At 48.0% G+C, this 14,826-nt stretch overlaps 1 protein-coding gene across 2 annotated transcripts in view; it reads right to left on the reverse strand.

Moving 5' to 3' along the window:
• The window catches only part of LOC139533593 (leucine-rich repeat-containing G-protein coupled receptor 5-like), a 187,018-nt gene that overhangs the window by 20,779 nt on the left and 151,413 nt on the right, over positions 1-14,826 (reverse strand). For both annotated transcript variants that reach the window (XM_071331740.1, XM_071331741.1), the window contains exons 9-15: positions 12,468-12,539; positions 11,806-11,874; positions 9,502-9,573; positions 8,264-8,329; positions 8,089-8,160; positions 1,369-1,440; positions 560-685 (exon numbers count right to left, since the gene is read on the reverse strand). In XM_071331740.1, the coding sequence (XP_071187841.1) occupies positions 560-685; positions 1,369-1,440; positions 8,089-8,160; positions 8,264-8,329; positions 9,502-9,573; positions 11,806-11,874; positions 12,468-12,539 (549 nt within the window). The remainder of the gene's footprint in view (positions 1-559; positions 686-1,368; positions 1,441-8,088; positions 8,161-8,263; positions 8,330-9,501; positions 9,574-11,805; positions 11,875-12,467; positions 12,540-14,826) is intronic.

The following is a 14,826-nucleotide window of genomic DNA, read 5'->3' on the forward strand; positions in this document are numbered from 1 at the left end:
TGGTGGACCATTCATGATAAACACGGTAAACTGTTGAGCGCGAAAACCCAGCAGCGTTGCAGTTCTTGACACAACCCATGTGCTCCTGGCACCTACTACCAGACCCCGTTCAAATGCACTTAAAAATGTTGTCTTGCCTCTTCACCCTCTGAATGGCACACATACACAATCCATGTCTCATTTGTCTCAAGGCTTAGAAATCCTTCTTTAACCTGTCTCTTCCATTCATCTACACTGATTGAAGTGGATTTAACAAGTGACATCAGTAAGGGATCATAGCTTTCACCTGGATTTACCTGGTCAGTCTATGTCATGGAAAGACCTGGTCAGTCTATGTTATGGATTCCCCCACCACTACCACCACTACCAGCATCACCAAAAGCACCACTACCACCACCAGCATCACCAAAAGCACCAGTACCACCAGCATCACCAAAAGCACCACTACCACCACCAGCATCACCAAAAGCACCACCACCACCACCACCACCACCACCACCACCACCACCAGCATCACCAAAAGCACCAGTACCACCACCCCGAGCATTACCACAAGTACCTCAGTTTGGGGAGGCTCTCAGCAGGCAGTAGCTCCTGCAGCTCCTCGTTGCCGGCTAGTTTGAGGTGTGTGAGTCCATGGAGCCCAGATACAGGCAGATAGGACAACCGGTTGGAAGTTAGATCACTGGGGGAGAGAGAAGGGAGGGGGAGGAAGAGGGAAGGAGGGAGGGAGCGAGAGAGAGGGGAGAGAGAGAGGGGGGAGAGAGAGAGGGAGTGAGTGAGAGAGAGAGAGAGGGGGAGAGAGAGAGAGAGAGAGGGGAGAGAGAGAGAGGGAGAGATAGAGCGAGAGAGGGGGTGAAAGAGAGGGATAGAGAGAGGGAGAGAGAGAGCGAGAGGGAGAGAGAGAGCGAGAGAGCGAGAGAGAGAGCGAGAGAGAGGGGGGAGAGAGAGAGGGAGAGAGAGAGCGAGAGAGAGGGGGGAGAGAGAGAGGGAGAGAGAGAGCGAGAGAGAGCGAGAGAGAGTGGGGAGAGAGAGAGAGAGTGGGAGGGAGGGAGGGAAAGAGAGGGAAGGAGAGAGAGGGGCAGGGAGAGAGAGGGGCAGAGAGAGAGAGAGAGAGGGGCAGAGAGAGAGGGGCAGGGAGAGAGAGGGGCAGAGAGAGAGAGAGAGAGGGGCAGAGAGAGAGAGAGAGTATGAGAAACACATATCATCTACCACCTGATAACTAAGCAATAGCAATCTAGCAATCATTAATCGAGCAAAACATAAGAGTTTTTTTATGCAATATAACTTGATTTAATGGACACATAATCCATTGCCGATTGACTTGAACTCTGCCTGGTTCATATGAATGAATAAAAGAGGACTCACAGTTTGATGAGGGCAGGCAGACTGGAGAAGGAGAGTGGGTTCAGAGAGGACAGCTTGTTCCAAGCCAGGTCACTGTTCAGAGGAAGTAGAAAAAACAGGGTTTTCTTCAGTTCAGATGTTTCCTTCAGCTCTACTAATCCTGCTGCACCTCAGACGGTTGGATTTACAAGCTGAGAGATCTCCTTCAGTACCATGCTCTGCTGCCCCGAGAATTCATTCCATTCCTTCCTCCTCCTTCCCTAGCAGATTACACCAGACATGTGCCGTATCAATCCCATACTGCCGAAGCAGGCACTTTTAAGGTTAAATTGATTCACATATGTATTGTCGTCGTTTTGGCGTTTGAGAGGAGAATAGAAGAAGGTATTGACATTGTTTAACCAGATGAGATGAGTTGAGTGAAAACACAAAAGATATAACTAACACGAGCAGATAGGAAGACAACGAGGGGCCATAGTTCAAACTGTATGTCCAAGAGGGCCCTTAGTTCAAACTGTATGTCCAAGAGGGGCCATAGTTCAAACTGTATGTCCAAGAGGGGCCATAGTTCAAACTGTATGTCCAAGATGTGGCCTTAGTTCAAACTGTATGTCCAAGAGGACCCTTAGTTCAAACTGTATGTCCAAGAGGGGCCTTAGTTCAAACTGTATGTCCAAGAGGACCCTTAGTTCAAACTGTATGTCCAAGAGGGGCCTTAGTTCAAACTGTATGTCCAAGAGGGGTCATAGTTCAAACTGTATGTCCAAGAGGACCCTTAGTTCAAACTGTATGTCCAAGAGGGGCCATAGTTCAAACTGTATGTCCAAGAGGACCCTTAGTTCAAACTGTATGTCCAAGAGGGCCCTTAGTTCAAACTGTATGTCCAAGAGGGGACCTTAGTTCAAACTGTATGTCCAAGAGGGGACCTTAGTTCAAACTGTATGTCCAAGATGGGCCTTAGTTCAAACTGTATGTCCAAGAGGGGCCATAGTTCAAACTGTATGTCCAAGAGGACCCTTAGTTCAAACGGTATGTCCAAGAGGGCCCTTAGTTCAAACTGTATGTCCAAGAGGGGCCATAGTTCAAACGGTATGTCCAAGAGGACCCTTAGTTCAAACTGTATGTCCAAGAGGACCCTTAGTTCAAACTGTATGTCCAAGAGGACCCTTAGTTCAAACTGTATGTCCAAGAGGGGACCTTAGTTCAAACTGTATGTCCAAGAGGGGACCTTAGTTCAAACTGTATGTCCAAGAGGGGCCATAGTTCAAACTGTATGTCCAAGAGGACCCTTAGTTCAAACTGTATGTCCAAGAGGGCCCTTAGTTCAAACTGTATGTCCAAGAGGGGACCTTAGTTCAAACTGTATGTCCAAGAGGGGACCTTAGTTCAAACTGTATGTCCAAGATGGGCCTTAGTTCAAACTGTATGTCCAAGAGGACCCTTAGTTCAAACTGTATGTCCAAGAGGGGACCTTAGTTCAAACTGTATGTCCAAGAGGGCCCTTAGTTCAAACTGTATGTCCAAGAGGGGCCTTAGTTCAAACTGTATGTCCAAGAGAACCCTTAGTTCAAACTGTATGTCCAAGAGGGGCCTTAGTTCAAACTGTATGTCCAAGAGAACCCTTAGTTCAAACTGTATGTCCAAGAGGACCCTTAGTTCAAACTGTATGTCCAAGAGGACCCTTAGTTCAAACTGTATGTCCAAGAGGGGCCATAGTTCAAACTGTATGTCCAAGAGGAGGCCTTAGTTCAAACTGTATGTCCAAGAGGGGACCTTAGTTCAAACTGTATGTCCAATAGGACCCTTAGTTCAAACTGTATGTCCAATAGGACCCTTAGTTCAAACTGTATGTCCAAGAGGACCCTTAGTACAAACTGTATGTCCAAGAGGGGCCATAGTTCAAACTGTATGTCCAAGAGGACCCTTAGTTCAAACTGTATGTCCAAGAGGGGCCTTAGTTGAAAGTAACTGTGTATCCAAGAGGGGATGGAACTTGGGGAATTGCTGTTCATAATTACAAACGTTCACTGTGCCATGAGAAAAAGGAATATCAGATATATTATCTTGCATGTAAACTATGTGATTTAATCTTTGGACAATGGTTTTGATCTACAGCCTGCTGAGCTTGGCCCCTGACCATATCTGTCTAGGGATTGTCTCTCTGCAGAAAATAGAAAACACTTGTTAGTGTTTGTCCCATACATACCAATATAATAACTGACAGAATCAGGGAAATATGGATGTACACTAAAAGAGACCTGAGAGAGACCTGAGGGAGACCTGAGAGAGACCTGAGAGAGACCTGAAGGAGACCTGAGAGAGACCTGTGGGAGACCTGAGGGACACCTGAGAGAGACCAGAGGGAGACCTGAGGGAGACCTGAAAGAGACCTGAGGAGACCTGTATGAGACCTGAGGGACACCTGAGGGACACCTGAGGGAGACCAGAGGGAGACCTGAAGGAAACCGGAGAGAGACCTGAAAGAAACCTGAGGGAGACCTGAGGGAGACCAGAGGGAGACCTGTATGAGACCTGTATGAGACCTTAGTGAGACCTGAGGGAGACCTGAGGGAGACCTGAGGGAGACCTGAGGGAGACCTGTGGGAGACCTGTATGAGACCTGTATGAGACCTTAGTGAGACCAGAGGGAGACCTGTATGAGATCTGAGGGAGACCTGAGGGAGACCTGTATGAGACTTGAGGGAGACCTGAGGGAGACCTGAGGGAGACCTGAGGGAGACCTGTGGGAGACCTGTGGGAGACCTGTATGAGATCTGAGGGAGACCTGTATGAGACCTGAGGGAGACCTGAGGGAGACCTGTATGAGATCTGAGGGAGACCTGAGGGAGACCTGAGGGAGACCTGAGGGAGACCTGTATGAGACCTGAGGGAGACCTGAGGGAGACCTGTATGAGACCTGAGGGAGACCTGAGGGAGACCTGAGGGAGACCTGTATGAGATCTGTGGGAGACCTGAGGGAGACCTGTATGAGATCTGAGGGAGACCTGAGGGAGACCTGTGGGAGACCTGAGGAAGACCTGTCTGATCCAGACAGCCAACAACTAGTTGTTTATGGTCCACATGTTGTTTGAGTGAGGATAAGTAAGATCCTATAGAGCAGGGTTTCCCAAACTGGGTCCTGGGGCCCTCTGGGTGCACCTTTTGGTTTTTGCCCTAGCACTACACAGCTGATTCAAATCATCAAAGCTGGGGTGTGGAGGGGGGGGGGTCTAGAGAACCTATCAGAGAGGCTTCCTGTGTGTGCTTATAACATAACACGACATCGTGCTCTTATATCAGGAGATCTCTTGTATCAGCGGGCCGTTGTTCCTGGTTATACAGTTATCCTGGGCTACCTCATTACCTAGAAAGGGACTGGAGGGGTTGGGGGTGAAGGAATGGTGACAGGAAAGGGGTCTCCAGAGTCCAGATCTCTCCTCTCTCTTCCTCTAGGCTGATTGGATGTGTAGAAGCCTTATTCAACACATGATTTGCTGTTTCTGACCCCTTTCGTCACTCAGAGGGAGCCAGGGGTTTAAACAGGCCCGTAAAGTCAGTTGGACTGCAGCCCTGCAGCCACGTCTTGAGCACGCACGCACGCACGCACGCACGCACGCACGCACGCACGCACGCACGCACGCACGCACGCACGCACACACACACACACACACACACACACACACACACACACACACACACACACACACACACACACACACACACCTAGCTCTGGAGCCGTATGCAGCTAGTTCTTTAGCTGGACGTAGGGCGCGTTGTGAAGTGGAAAGTCCCCAGTAGGGTATTAAAGTAGTGGATAAGTAAGGACATGGATCGACCCTGCGTTTTCTCTGCCATCTTAAAATCCCCTGCCGTTTCCTGAAAGACTCCACAGCGACTCAGCAGACGAGGGATTTTTTTACAACGACATGACTTGTGACTGTTTGATGATGCAGCTGGTTGCAGCTGGTCCTCTGTGCTACCTTAAGAGAGGGACGAGAGACCTGGGAATCCTGGCAACAACGTAACGTGCACTTTTCATCTTTTCATGTCCACTCTGCCTGGTAACCCGATCTGCTCCTTGAGGCTTTGCACGTTGAGACGGATCCGAGCCAGGACATCTCCCAGGCTTTCTCTCTCTCTCTCCACGCCGGGCGGCCAACTATGACAGCATGCCTGTTGTGGACTCACCCAGGGTCAACTCACAGAGAGCACCTTAGTGAGGCGATGGGAGGCGGAGGGAAGGGGAGGAGAAGGGGGGCTGGACCCACGGCCATGTGTGTCACTGTGTGTGAGCGTCCGTGTGTGTGTGAGCGTCCGTGTGTGTGTGTGAGCGTCCGTGTGTGTGTGTGAGCGTCCGTGTGTGTGTGAGCGTCCGTGTGTGTGTGAGCGTCCGTGTGTGTGTGTGAGCGTCCGTGTGTGTGTGTGAGCGTCCGTGTGTGTGTGAGCGTCCGTGTGTGTGAGCGTCTGTGTGTGTGTGAGCGTCCGTGTGTGTGAGCGTCCGTGTGTGTGTGAGCGTCCGTGTGTGTGTGAGCGTCCGTGTGTGTGAGCGTCCATCTATGCAGTCCATCCGTCCGTCCATCCGTGTGTCTGTTGTCTGTCCGTCCGTCTGTATGTCTGCCGGTTCAAGAGCCAATATTTCCTCACATCCTGCCCTGGACGTGTCCAAGGAGGCAGCAGCCAATTAAAATCTCTCGTTGCCTCGCTGAGGTAATTTGGAAGTGTTTACAGAGGGCACGCTCGGATCAGTGCGTGTGCACTGTGGGATAGTTGTCCAGAGGGATGGAGGACGGATGGCGGATGGCGGGGGTGGGGGGGGCTGAGCAATCAGCAAATAGCCTCTTTAACTGGTTCTACCCTGAAAGCCTTGTGTACTGCTGCATGTAATGCAACCAAGGCTTCTATCAAATGAGCCATGCCTCATCCTTCTGTCATTACCTTTCCCCGTTTCCCCATTCAGCTAACAGGCTAACAGAATAACATGGTAATAATGTCTATTTCCCTATTCAGCTAACAGGCTAACAGAATAACATGGTAGTAATGTTGATTTCCCCATTCAGCTAACAGAATAACATGGTAATAATGTATATTTCCCCATCCAGCTAACATGCTAACAGAATAACATGGTAATAATGTCTATTTCCCCCATTCAGCTAACATGCTAACAGAATAACATGGTAATAATGTCTATTTCCCCATTCAGCTAACATGCTAACAGAATGACATGGTAATGATGTCGATTTCCCCATTCAGCTAACAGGCTAACAGAATAACATGGTAATAATGTCGATTTCCCCATTCAGCTAACAGGCTAACAGAATAACATGGTAATAATGTCTATTTCCCCATTCAGCTAACAGGCTAACAGAATAACATGTTAATAATGTCTATTTCCCCATTCAGCTAACAGGCTAACAGAATAACATGGTAATAATGTCTATTTCCCCCATTCAGCTAACAGGCTAACAGAATAACATGGTAATAATGTCTATTTCCCCATTCAGCTAACAGGCTAACAGAATAACATGGTTGTAATGTCTATATCCCCATTCAGCTAACAGGCTAACAGAATAACATGGTAATAATGTCTGTTTCCCAAATGGCACCCTATTCCCTACATAGTGCACTACATTTGACCAGAGGTCTATGGGTTATTAGTGCACTATAAAATGGAATAGGGAGTCATTTGATATGAAGTGATGATTCTGGTGAAACCTGACAACTCCACTCGCAGGCTGGCAGCCAAACTAAACTAATTTAATCTCTCACTTGGTGGCTCTGAGAATGAGAGAGAGTCAGTGAACGTTTTGGACAGAGAAAGGACACTTCGTTCTCATGATTCTACACTACTATGAAGGGCCAAACAGGCATCTCATTGAAAGTAGTGGCCTGAGGGTAGTGGAGGGGGGTTGGGGTGTGTGGGGGGTAGGAATGTCAAGGACAAGGCCACCCACGATATGACGGGGTGAAGGAAGGTGGCGACGGGATGGAAACAAGATGCAGGAAACGTAAACAGGAGGAGAGGAGTGTTTGTTTGTCTGACGGCTCAGATTTAAAACACACACGCACACACACACACACACACACACACACACACACACACACACACACACACACACACACACACACACACACACACACACACACACACACACACACACACACACACACACACACACACACACACACACACACACACACACGGCACTGCCAGACTGTATTTGTCAGAGGCTTCTCTTTCACACATGGACAACACTTCTCATCCTGACATACCAAATGGCACCCTATTCCCTACGTAGTGTGTCAGAGCAGGTCCCAAACTAGTGCACTAGGGAATAGGGTGCTAGTGAAAACAGGCCGTGGTCCTGACATGCCGGTCACACTACTAGCTACATTCTCTCATTGTAACAGTTTGGAAAACCCCCCTCCCTGGAATTCACCACATTCATCACTTTCTGAATGGAGAAAACAAACATTTGAGGCATATTGGAGTGAAAACCCTGAACATTAAGTAATCTGAATATAATGGGAATGTGAGGTCATAAGCACACACACACACACGCGCACGCGCACACGCACGCACGCACGCACGCTCACGCTCACGCGCGCGCGCACACACACACACACACACACACACACACACACACACACACACACACACACACACACACACACACACACACACACACACACACACACACACACACACACCACACACACACACACACAGACCAGTGTACTCACAGAGACCGTAGGGAAGTCAGTCCCTGGAATGTGTCTGCATGCAGCTCTTCAATTTCATTGTGGTGCAGATCACTATAAAAAAAACAACATAAAAAACCCCGATTGAAACAGGTTTTATTGTAAAGCCACGGCTCATATCGTTTTATAAGGCTTCTCTGGTTGCCAAGACACTCACATTTTCTGAATCTTCTCACATCCTCTGAAGCTTGGCAGAGACTGGATCATGTTGTAGGACAGATCTCTGTGTGAGGGGGACAGAAATGAGATCCACTGTAACCTACACTACCATTATACTTTACTACTTGTCTTTTCAAATATGTCACTTTTATAAATCTGATTTAAACACGGGGAAATGTTGACCGAGGGCATGATGCTCTTTGGGAGTCTATGCCAGGTTACTGTAAAGCAGTTTTTGATAAACTAGGCCAGGTAGCCTAGTGGTTAGGCCAGGTTGCCTAGTGGTTAGGCCAGGTAGCCTAGTGGTTAGAGCAGGTAGCCTAGTGGTTAGGCCAGGTAGCCTAGTGGTTAGGCCAGCTAGCCTAGTGGTTATGCCAGGTAGCCTAGTGGTTAGAGCAGGTCGCCTAGTGGTTAGGCCAGGTAGCCTAGTGGTTAATGCAGGTAGCCTAGTGGTTAGGCCAGGTAGCCTAGTGGTTAGAGCAGGTAGCCTAGTGGTTAGGCCAGGTAGCCTAGTGGTTAGGTCAGGTAGCCTAGTGGTTAGAGCAGGTAGCCTAGTGGTTAGGCCAGGTAGCCTAGTGTTTAGAGCAGGTAGCCTAGTGGTTATGCCAGGTAGCCTAGTGGTTAGAGCAGGTAGCCTAGTGGTTAGGCCAGGTAGCTTAGTGGTTAGGCCAGGTAGCCTAGTGGTTAGGCCAGGTAGCCTAGTGGTTAGAGCAGGTCGCCTAGTGGTTAGGCCAGGTAGCCTAGTGGTTAGAGCAGGTAGCCTAGTGGTTAGACCATGTAGCCTAGTGGTTAGGCCAGGTAGCCTAGTGGTTAGAGCAGGTAGCCTAGTGGTTAGGCCAGGTAGCCTAGTGGTTAGAGGAGGTAGCCTAGTGGTTAGGCCAGGTAGCCTAGTGGTTAGGCCAGGTAGCCTAGTGGTTAGAGCAGGTAGCCTAGTGGTTAGGCCAGGCAGCCTAGTGGTTAGGCCAGGTAGCCTAGTGGTTAGAGCAGGTAGCCTAGTGGTTAGGCCAGGTAGCCTAGTGGTTAGAGTGTTGGGCCAGTAACCGAAAGGTTGCTAGATCAAATCCCTGAGCTGACAAAGGTAAAAATCTGTTGTTCTGCCCCTGAACAAGGCAGTTAACCCACCGTTCCCCGGTAGGCCGTCATTGTAAAATAAGAATTTGTTCTTAACTGACTTGCCTAGTTAAAATAAAGGTAAAAAACTAAATTCTGATTGATTGATGAAAAATAGGGACTCACAGCACTTGCAGGTTGGGTAGCTGGTCACACACAGTGGTGGGTAAGGATGTGATGCGAGCTCCAGTGATGGTCCTACACAGAGTTCAAAGGTCACATGATATTATCCCTGGATCTGCGTAAAAGCTTTATGAATAGATTAATTCACTGTATGTGCAGACATTCCACAGGGCACTTTGTTTATATGTATAATAATATCCTGATATGTGCCTTGGTATAATCACACTAGTAGAACTAAGAAACACTCATTAGTTCAAAACCCCAAAACCAACACTATGAAAACCAACAAGTCTCAATTGTAAATGACAACTCTGCACAGAACATCAACATTGGATAAAATAATAATCATTAATGATTAAAAAAACACTTGTATTTTGGGGCTTTAGGTTGAAATCCCGGGAAGACCGGTATGTTCCTGATTGCAGGTTACATGCCGGTTAAGACAGCAAATGAGCTGGGAGTCAGGCAGGTTATAACAGCAAACAGGACAATTTCAAATATAAAAAATTCCATGAAATGATTTGGTTGGGTAGCAGGTCACACACAGTGGTGGGTAGTGACGTGATTGGTGGCAAAACCAGGGCACATTTATTAGTATTTGTGAGCTCTTAAACTCGTTTTCTGTGGGAAAATATTTATCTGACATTGGGTTAGAACAGTAAAGAAGGGTCTGGGTCTGAATAGCTGGGTGTTAGCATTGGGTCTGAATGGCTGGGTGTTAGCATTGGGTCTGTATGGTTGGGTGTTAGCATTGGGTCTGTATGGTTGGGTGTTAGCATTGGGTCTGTATGGTTGGGTGTTAGCATTGGGTCTGAATGGTTGGGTGTTAGCATTGGGTCTGTATGGTTGGGTGTTAGCATTGGGTCTGTATGGTTGGGTGTTAGCATTGGGTCTGTATGGTTGGGTGTTAGCATTGGGTCTGTATGGTTGAGTGTTAGCATTGGGTCTGTATGGTTGGGTGTTAGCATTGGGTCTGTATGGTTGAGTGTTAGCATTGGGTCTGTATGGTTGGGTGTTAGCATTGGGTCTGTATGGTTGGGTGTTAGCATTGGGTCTGAATGGCTGGGTGTTAGCATTGGGTCTGTATGGTTGGGTGTTAGCATTGGGTCTGTATGGTTGGGTGTTAGCATTGGGTCTGAATGGCTGGGTGTTAGCATTGGGTCTGTATGGTTGGGTGTTAGCATTGGGTCTGAATGGCTGGGTGTTAGCATTGGGTCTGTATGGTTGGGTGTTAGCATTGGGTCTGTATGGTTGGGTGTTAGCATTGGGTCTGTATGGTTGGGTGTTAGCATTGGGTCTGTATGGTTGGGTGTTAGCATTGGGTCTGAATGGCTGGGTGTTAGCATTGGGTCTGTATGGTTGGGTGTTAGCATTGGGTCTGAATGGCTGGGTGTTAGCATTGGGTCTGTATGGTTGGGTGTTAGCATTGGGTCTGTATGGTTGGGTGTTAGCATTGGGTCTGTATGGTTGGGTGTTAGCATTGGGCCTGTATGGTTGGGTGTTAGCATTGGGTCTGTATGGTTGGGTGTTAGCATTGGGCCTGTATGGTTGGGTGTTAGCATTGGGTCTGAATGGTTGGGTGTTAGCATTGGGTCTGAATGGTTGGGTGTTAGCATTGGGTATGAATGGTTGGGTGTTAGCATTGGGTCTGTATGGTTGGGTGTTAGCATTGGGCCTGTATGGTTGGGTGTTAGCATTGGGTCTGAATGGTTGGGTGTTAGCATTGGGTCTGAATGGTTGGGTGTTAGCATTGGGTCTGAATGGTTGGGTGTTAGCATTGGGCCTGTATGGTTGGGTGTTAGCATTGGGTCTGAATGGTTGGTTGTTAGCATTGGGTCTGAATGGTTGGGTGTTAGCATTGGGTCTGTATGGTTGGGTGTTAGCATTGGGTCTGAATGGTTGAGTGTTAGCATTGGGTCTGTATGGTTGGGTGTTAGCATTGGGCCTGTATGGTTGGGTGTTAGCATTGGGTCTGAATGGTTGGGTGTTAGCATTGGGTCTGAATGGTTGGGTGTTAGCATTGGGTCTGTATGGTTGGGTGTTAGCATTGGGCCTGTATGGTTGGGTGTTAGCATTGGGTCTGAATGGTTGGGTGTTAGCATTGGGTCTGAATGGTTGGGTGTTAGCATTGGGTCGTAATGGTTGCGTGTTAGCATTGGGTCTGAATGGTTGAGTGTTAGCATTGGGTCTGAATGGTTGGGTGTTAGCATTGGGTCTGAATGGTTGAGTGTTAGCATTGGGTCGTAATGGTTGCGTGTTAGCATTGGGTCTGAATGGTTGAGTGTTAGCATTGCTCGCTGGACTTACAGGCTCTCAAGACTCTTGGTGCCAGTGAGGTCCGGGAACTCTGTGATTTCTGCTGCACCATTCAGAGATCTGGATACAAAGGACAAGAGAGAGAGAGAGGTGGGGGCAGAGACAGAGAGAGAGACAGAGACAGAGACAGAGACAGAGACAGAGAGAGAGAGAGAGAGAGAGAGAGAGAGAGAGAGAGAGAGAGAGAGAGAGAGAGAGAGAGAGAGGGGGGCAGAAAGAGAGAGAGAAATGAAGAGGGACAGATGCATTAGAAAAGGAGAGAGAGAGAGAGAGAGGGTGGGGGACAGAGAGAGAGAGATAGAGAGAGAGGGGGGGGGGGGCAGAAAGAAAGATTGAAATGAAGAGGGACAGATGCATTAGAAAAGGAGAGAGAGAGAGAGAGAGGGTGGGGGACACAGAGAGAGAGATAGAGAGAGAGAGGGGGGGGGGCAGAAAGAGAGAGAGAAATGAAGAGGGACAGATGCATTAGAAAAGGAGAGAGAGCAGACCTTTCCATGATACTAGTCTGAAGTGTACAGAGGTCAAGTATGTATCATAGATATGGCTTCACGGCAAGAATTCACCAATTTCACTTCACTTCTTATAACCTTTATTCAAACATACAAATTGTTTTTTATACCAAACTAAATGTAGTGTTTGACTGTTGGACTCACAGTGTCCGCAGCTCAGGGAGGTGCTGGAAGGCCGACTGGCCAACAAACTGGATGGGGTTGTCGTAGAAGAATCTGTTTGAAGACAGAACACGGTGTAAACCCAGGCAATGGGCCAGACAGACACAGAGGTTCACATTGTAGCACGTCTGTCCTCTCCGCTCTGTTCTGCTCTGTTCTGTTCTGTCCAGACAGACAGACAGACAGGACTAGGAGACAGACAGGACTAGGAGAGAGACAGGACTATGAGAGACAGGACTAGGAGAGAGACAGGACTATGAGAGAGACAGGACTAGGAGAGAGACAGGACTAAGAGAGAGACAGGACTAAGAGAGAGACAGGACTAAGAGACACAGGACTACGAGAGATACAGGACTAGGAGAGAGACAGGACTTGGAGAGAGACAGGACTAAGAGAGAGACAGGGTTAGGAGAGAGACAGGACTAGGAGAGAGACAGGACTAAGAGAGACAGGACTAAGAGAGACAGGACAAGGAGAGAGACAGGACTAAGAGAGAGACAGGACTAAGAGAGAGACAGGACTAGGAGAGAGACAGGACTAGGAGAGAGACATGACTAAGAGAGAGACAGGACTAGGAGAGAGACAGGACTAAGAGAGAGACAGGACTAAGAGAGAGACAGGACTAGGAGAGAGACAGGACTAGGAGAGAGACAGGACTAGGAGAGAGACAGGACTAGGACAGACACAGGACTAGGAGAGAGACAGGACTAGGAGAGAGACAGGACTAGGAGAGAGACAGGACTAGGAGAGAGACATGACTAGGAGAGAGACAGGACTAGGAGAGAGACATGACTAGGAGAGAGACAGGACTAGGAGAGAGACAGGACTAGGATAGAGACAGGACTATAGGGAGGACTAGGTGATGAGGTGAGAAATATTTCAATGGCCAAATTATCCGTTCCATATTTATCCAATCTAGTGGTGAAATAGTTTTGGCTCTGCTCTGCCCGGGCCGGGCTATATCCATGTTGTTAACTCTGGGCTGGGCTGGGAAGGGAGGAAGGATGGAGGGAGGGATGATCAGGAGAAATAGATCTTTCTGTGCTCAACAGGTATTTGGCTCTGTCCGGTAATGTGCTGCGGGTCGCGGCTAGGAAAAATGAGGTTGGGATTTATAGTGGAGGAGAATCTGAACAACAAGGTTCGGGGTGAGTTAGACGTAAATAAAACAGTTCAACAAGACATCGACCTTGGGAGAGGGAGAATATCTCAAAAGAACCACTGCTTTACAGCAAACCAAGTGGTAGGGCTGCCAAGTTGTTGTTTATCAAATGAAGGATTGGGCCTTTAAGATGGATGAAGAAGGGTCTGTTCTAGCGTTGGATTAGTCCAGTGGTATAGCTGGAGGTGCTGGAAGTTGCCAGCAGGTCAAGGAGTGTGGAGAAAAGGAGCGAGAAAGAGAGAGAGAGAGAGAGAGAGAGAGAGAGAGAGAGAGAGAGAGAGAGAGAGAAAAAGAGCGAGAGGAGAGAGAGAGAGAGAGAGAGAGAGAGAGAGAGAGAGAGAGAGAGAGAGAGAGAGAGAGAGAGAGAGAGAGAGAGAGAGAGAGAGAGAGAGAGAGAGAGAGAGAGAGGTAGAAAGTGAGAGAGAGAGGTAGAAAGAAAGAAAGAGAGAGAGATCAGCAGAATTCAAGGATCAGGGTAAAGCTATTTTGGCTGGCCAACTATGCCGATATCTCCACCCGGACACACTTTGTTCTGTTCTGTTCTCCTAGCTGAGACGCTGAGACGCTGAGGACATGGCAGGCATTTCTCTACAGCCGCAATAAAATCTGCTAAACGTGACCAATAAAAACGTGATTTGAACAGTTGATATTTCACAATCAACGAGTAAAACGGAGACCGTGGGTGGTGTCATCATAGAATATGTAGAATCTGTAATAGTCGATTCAAGCGATGCTAAATCACATCGGACTCGCTTCGTGAAACTGAACTTACCACGTATTGTTTAGGACGTTTAACATAATCACTCTAAACAGCCTACGTAAGTTTATGGAAAAATGACAAAGCAGTCAGAAGAGTTGTGGATTGGTTCTCACAGGAGAGGAAGGACAACCCCTCGGGAACACAACAGCACAACAACATCTAAGGGCCTGGTACACACACACACCTGGGTTCAAATACTACTTGAAATACTTTAAAAAATACTTGATTGAACTTGTCTGGCTTATAGGAACTAATGGAATAGTCAAAAGGACAACAAACCAATCTGGCATCCAGGCAGGCTAGAGTAAACGCTAAAAGTATAGAAAATGATTTCAGACTGTATTTGAACCACACACACACACACACACACACACACACACACACACACACACACACACACACACACACACACACACACA

This window comes from Salvelinus alpinus, chromosome 11 (assembly GCF_045679555.1).
Source record: "Salvelinus alpinus chromosome 11, SLU_Salpinus.1, whole genome shotgun sequence".
Taxonomy (NCBI): Eukaryota; Metazoa; Chordata; class Actinopteri; order Salmoniformes; family Salmonidae; genus Salvelinus; species Salvelinus alpinus.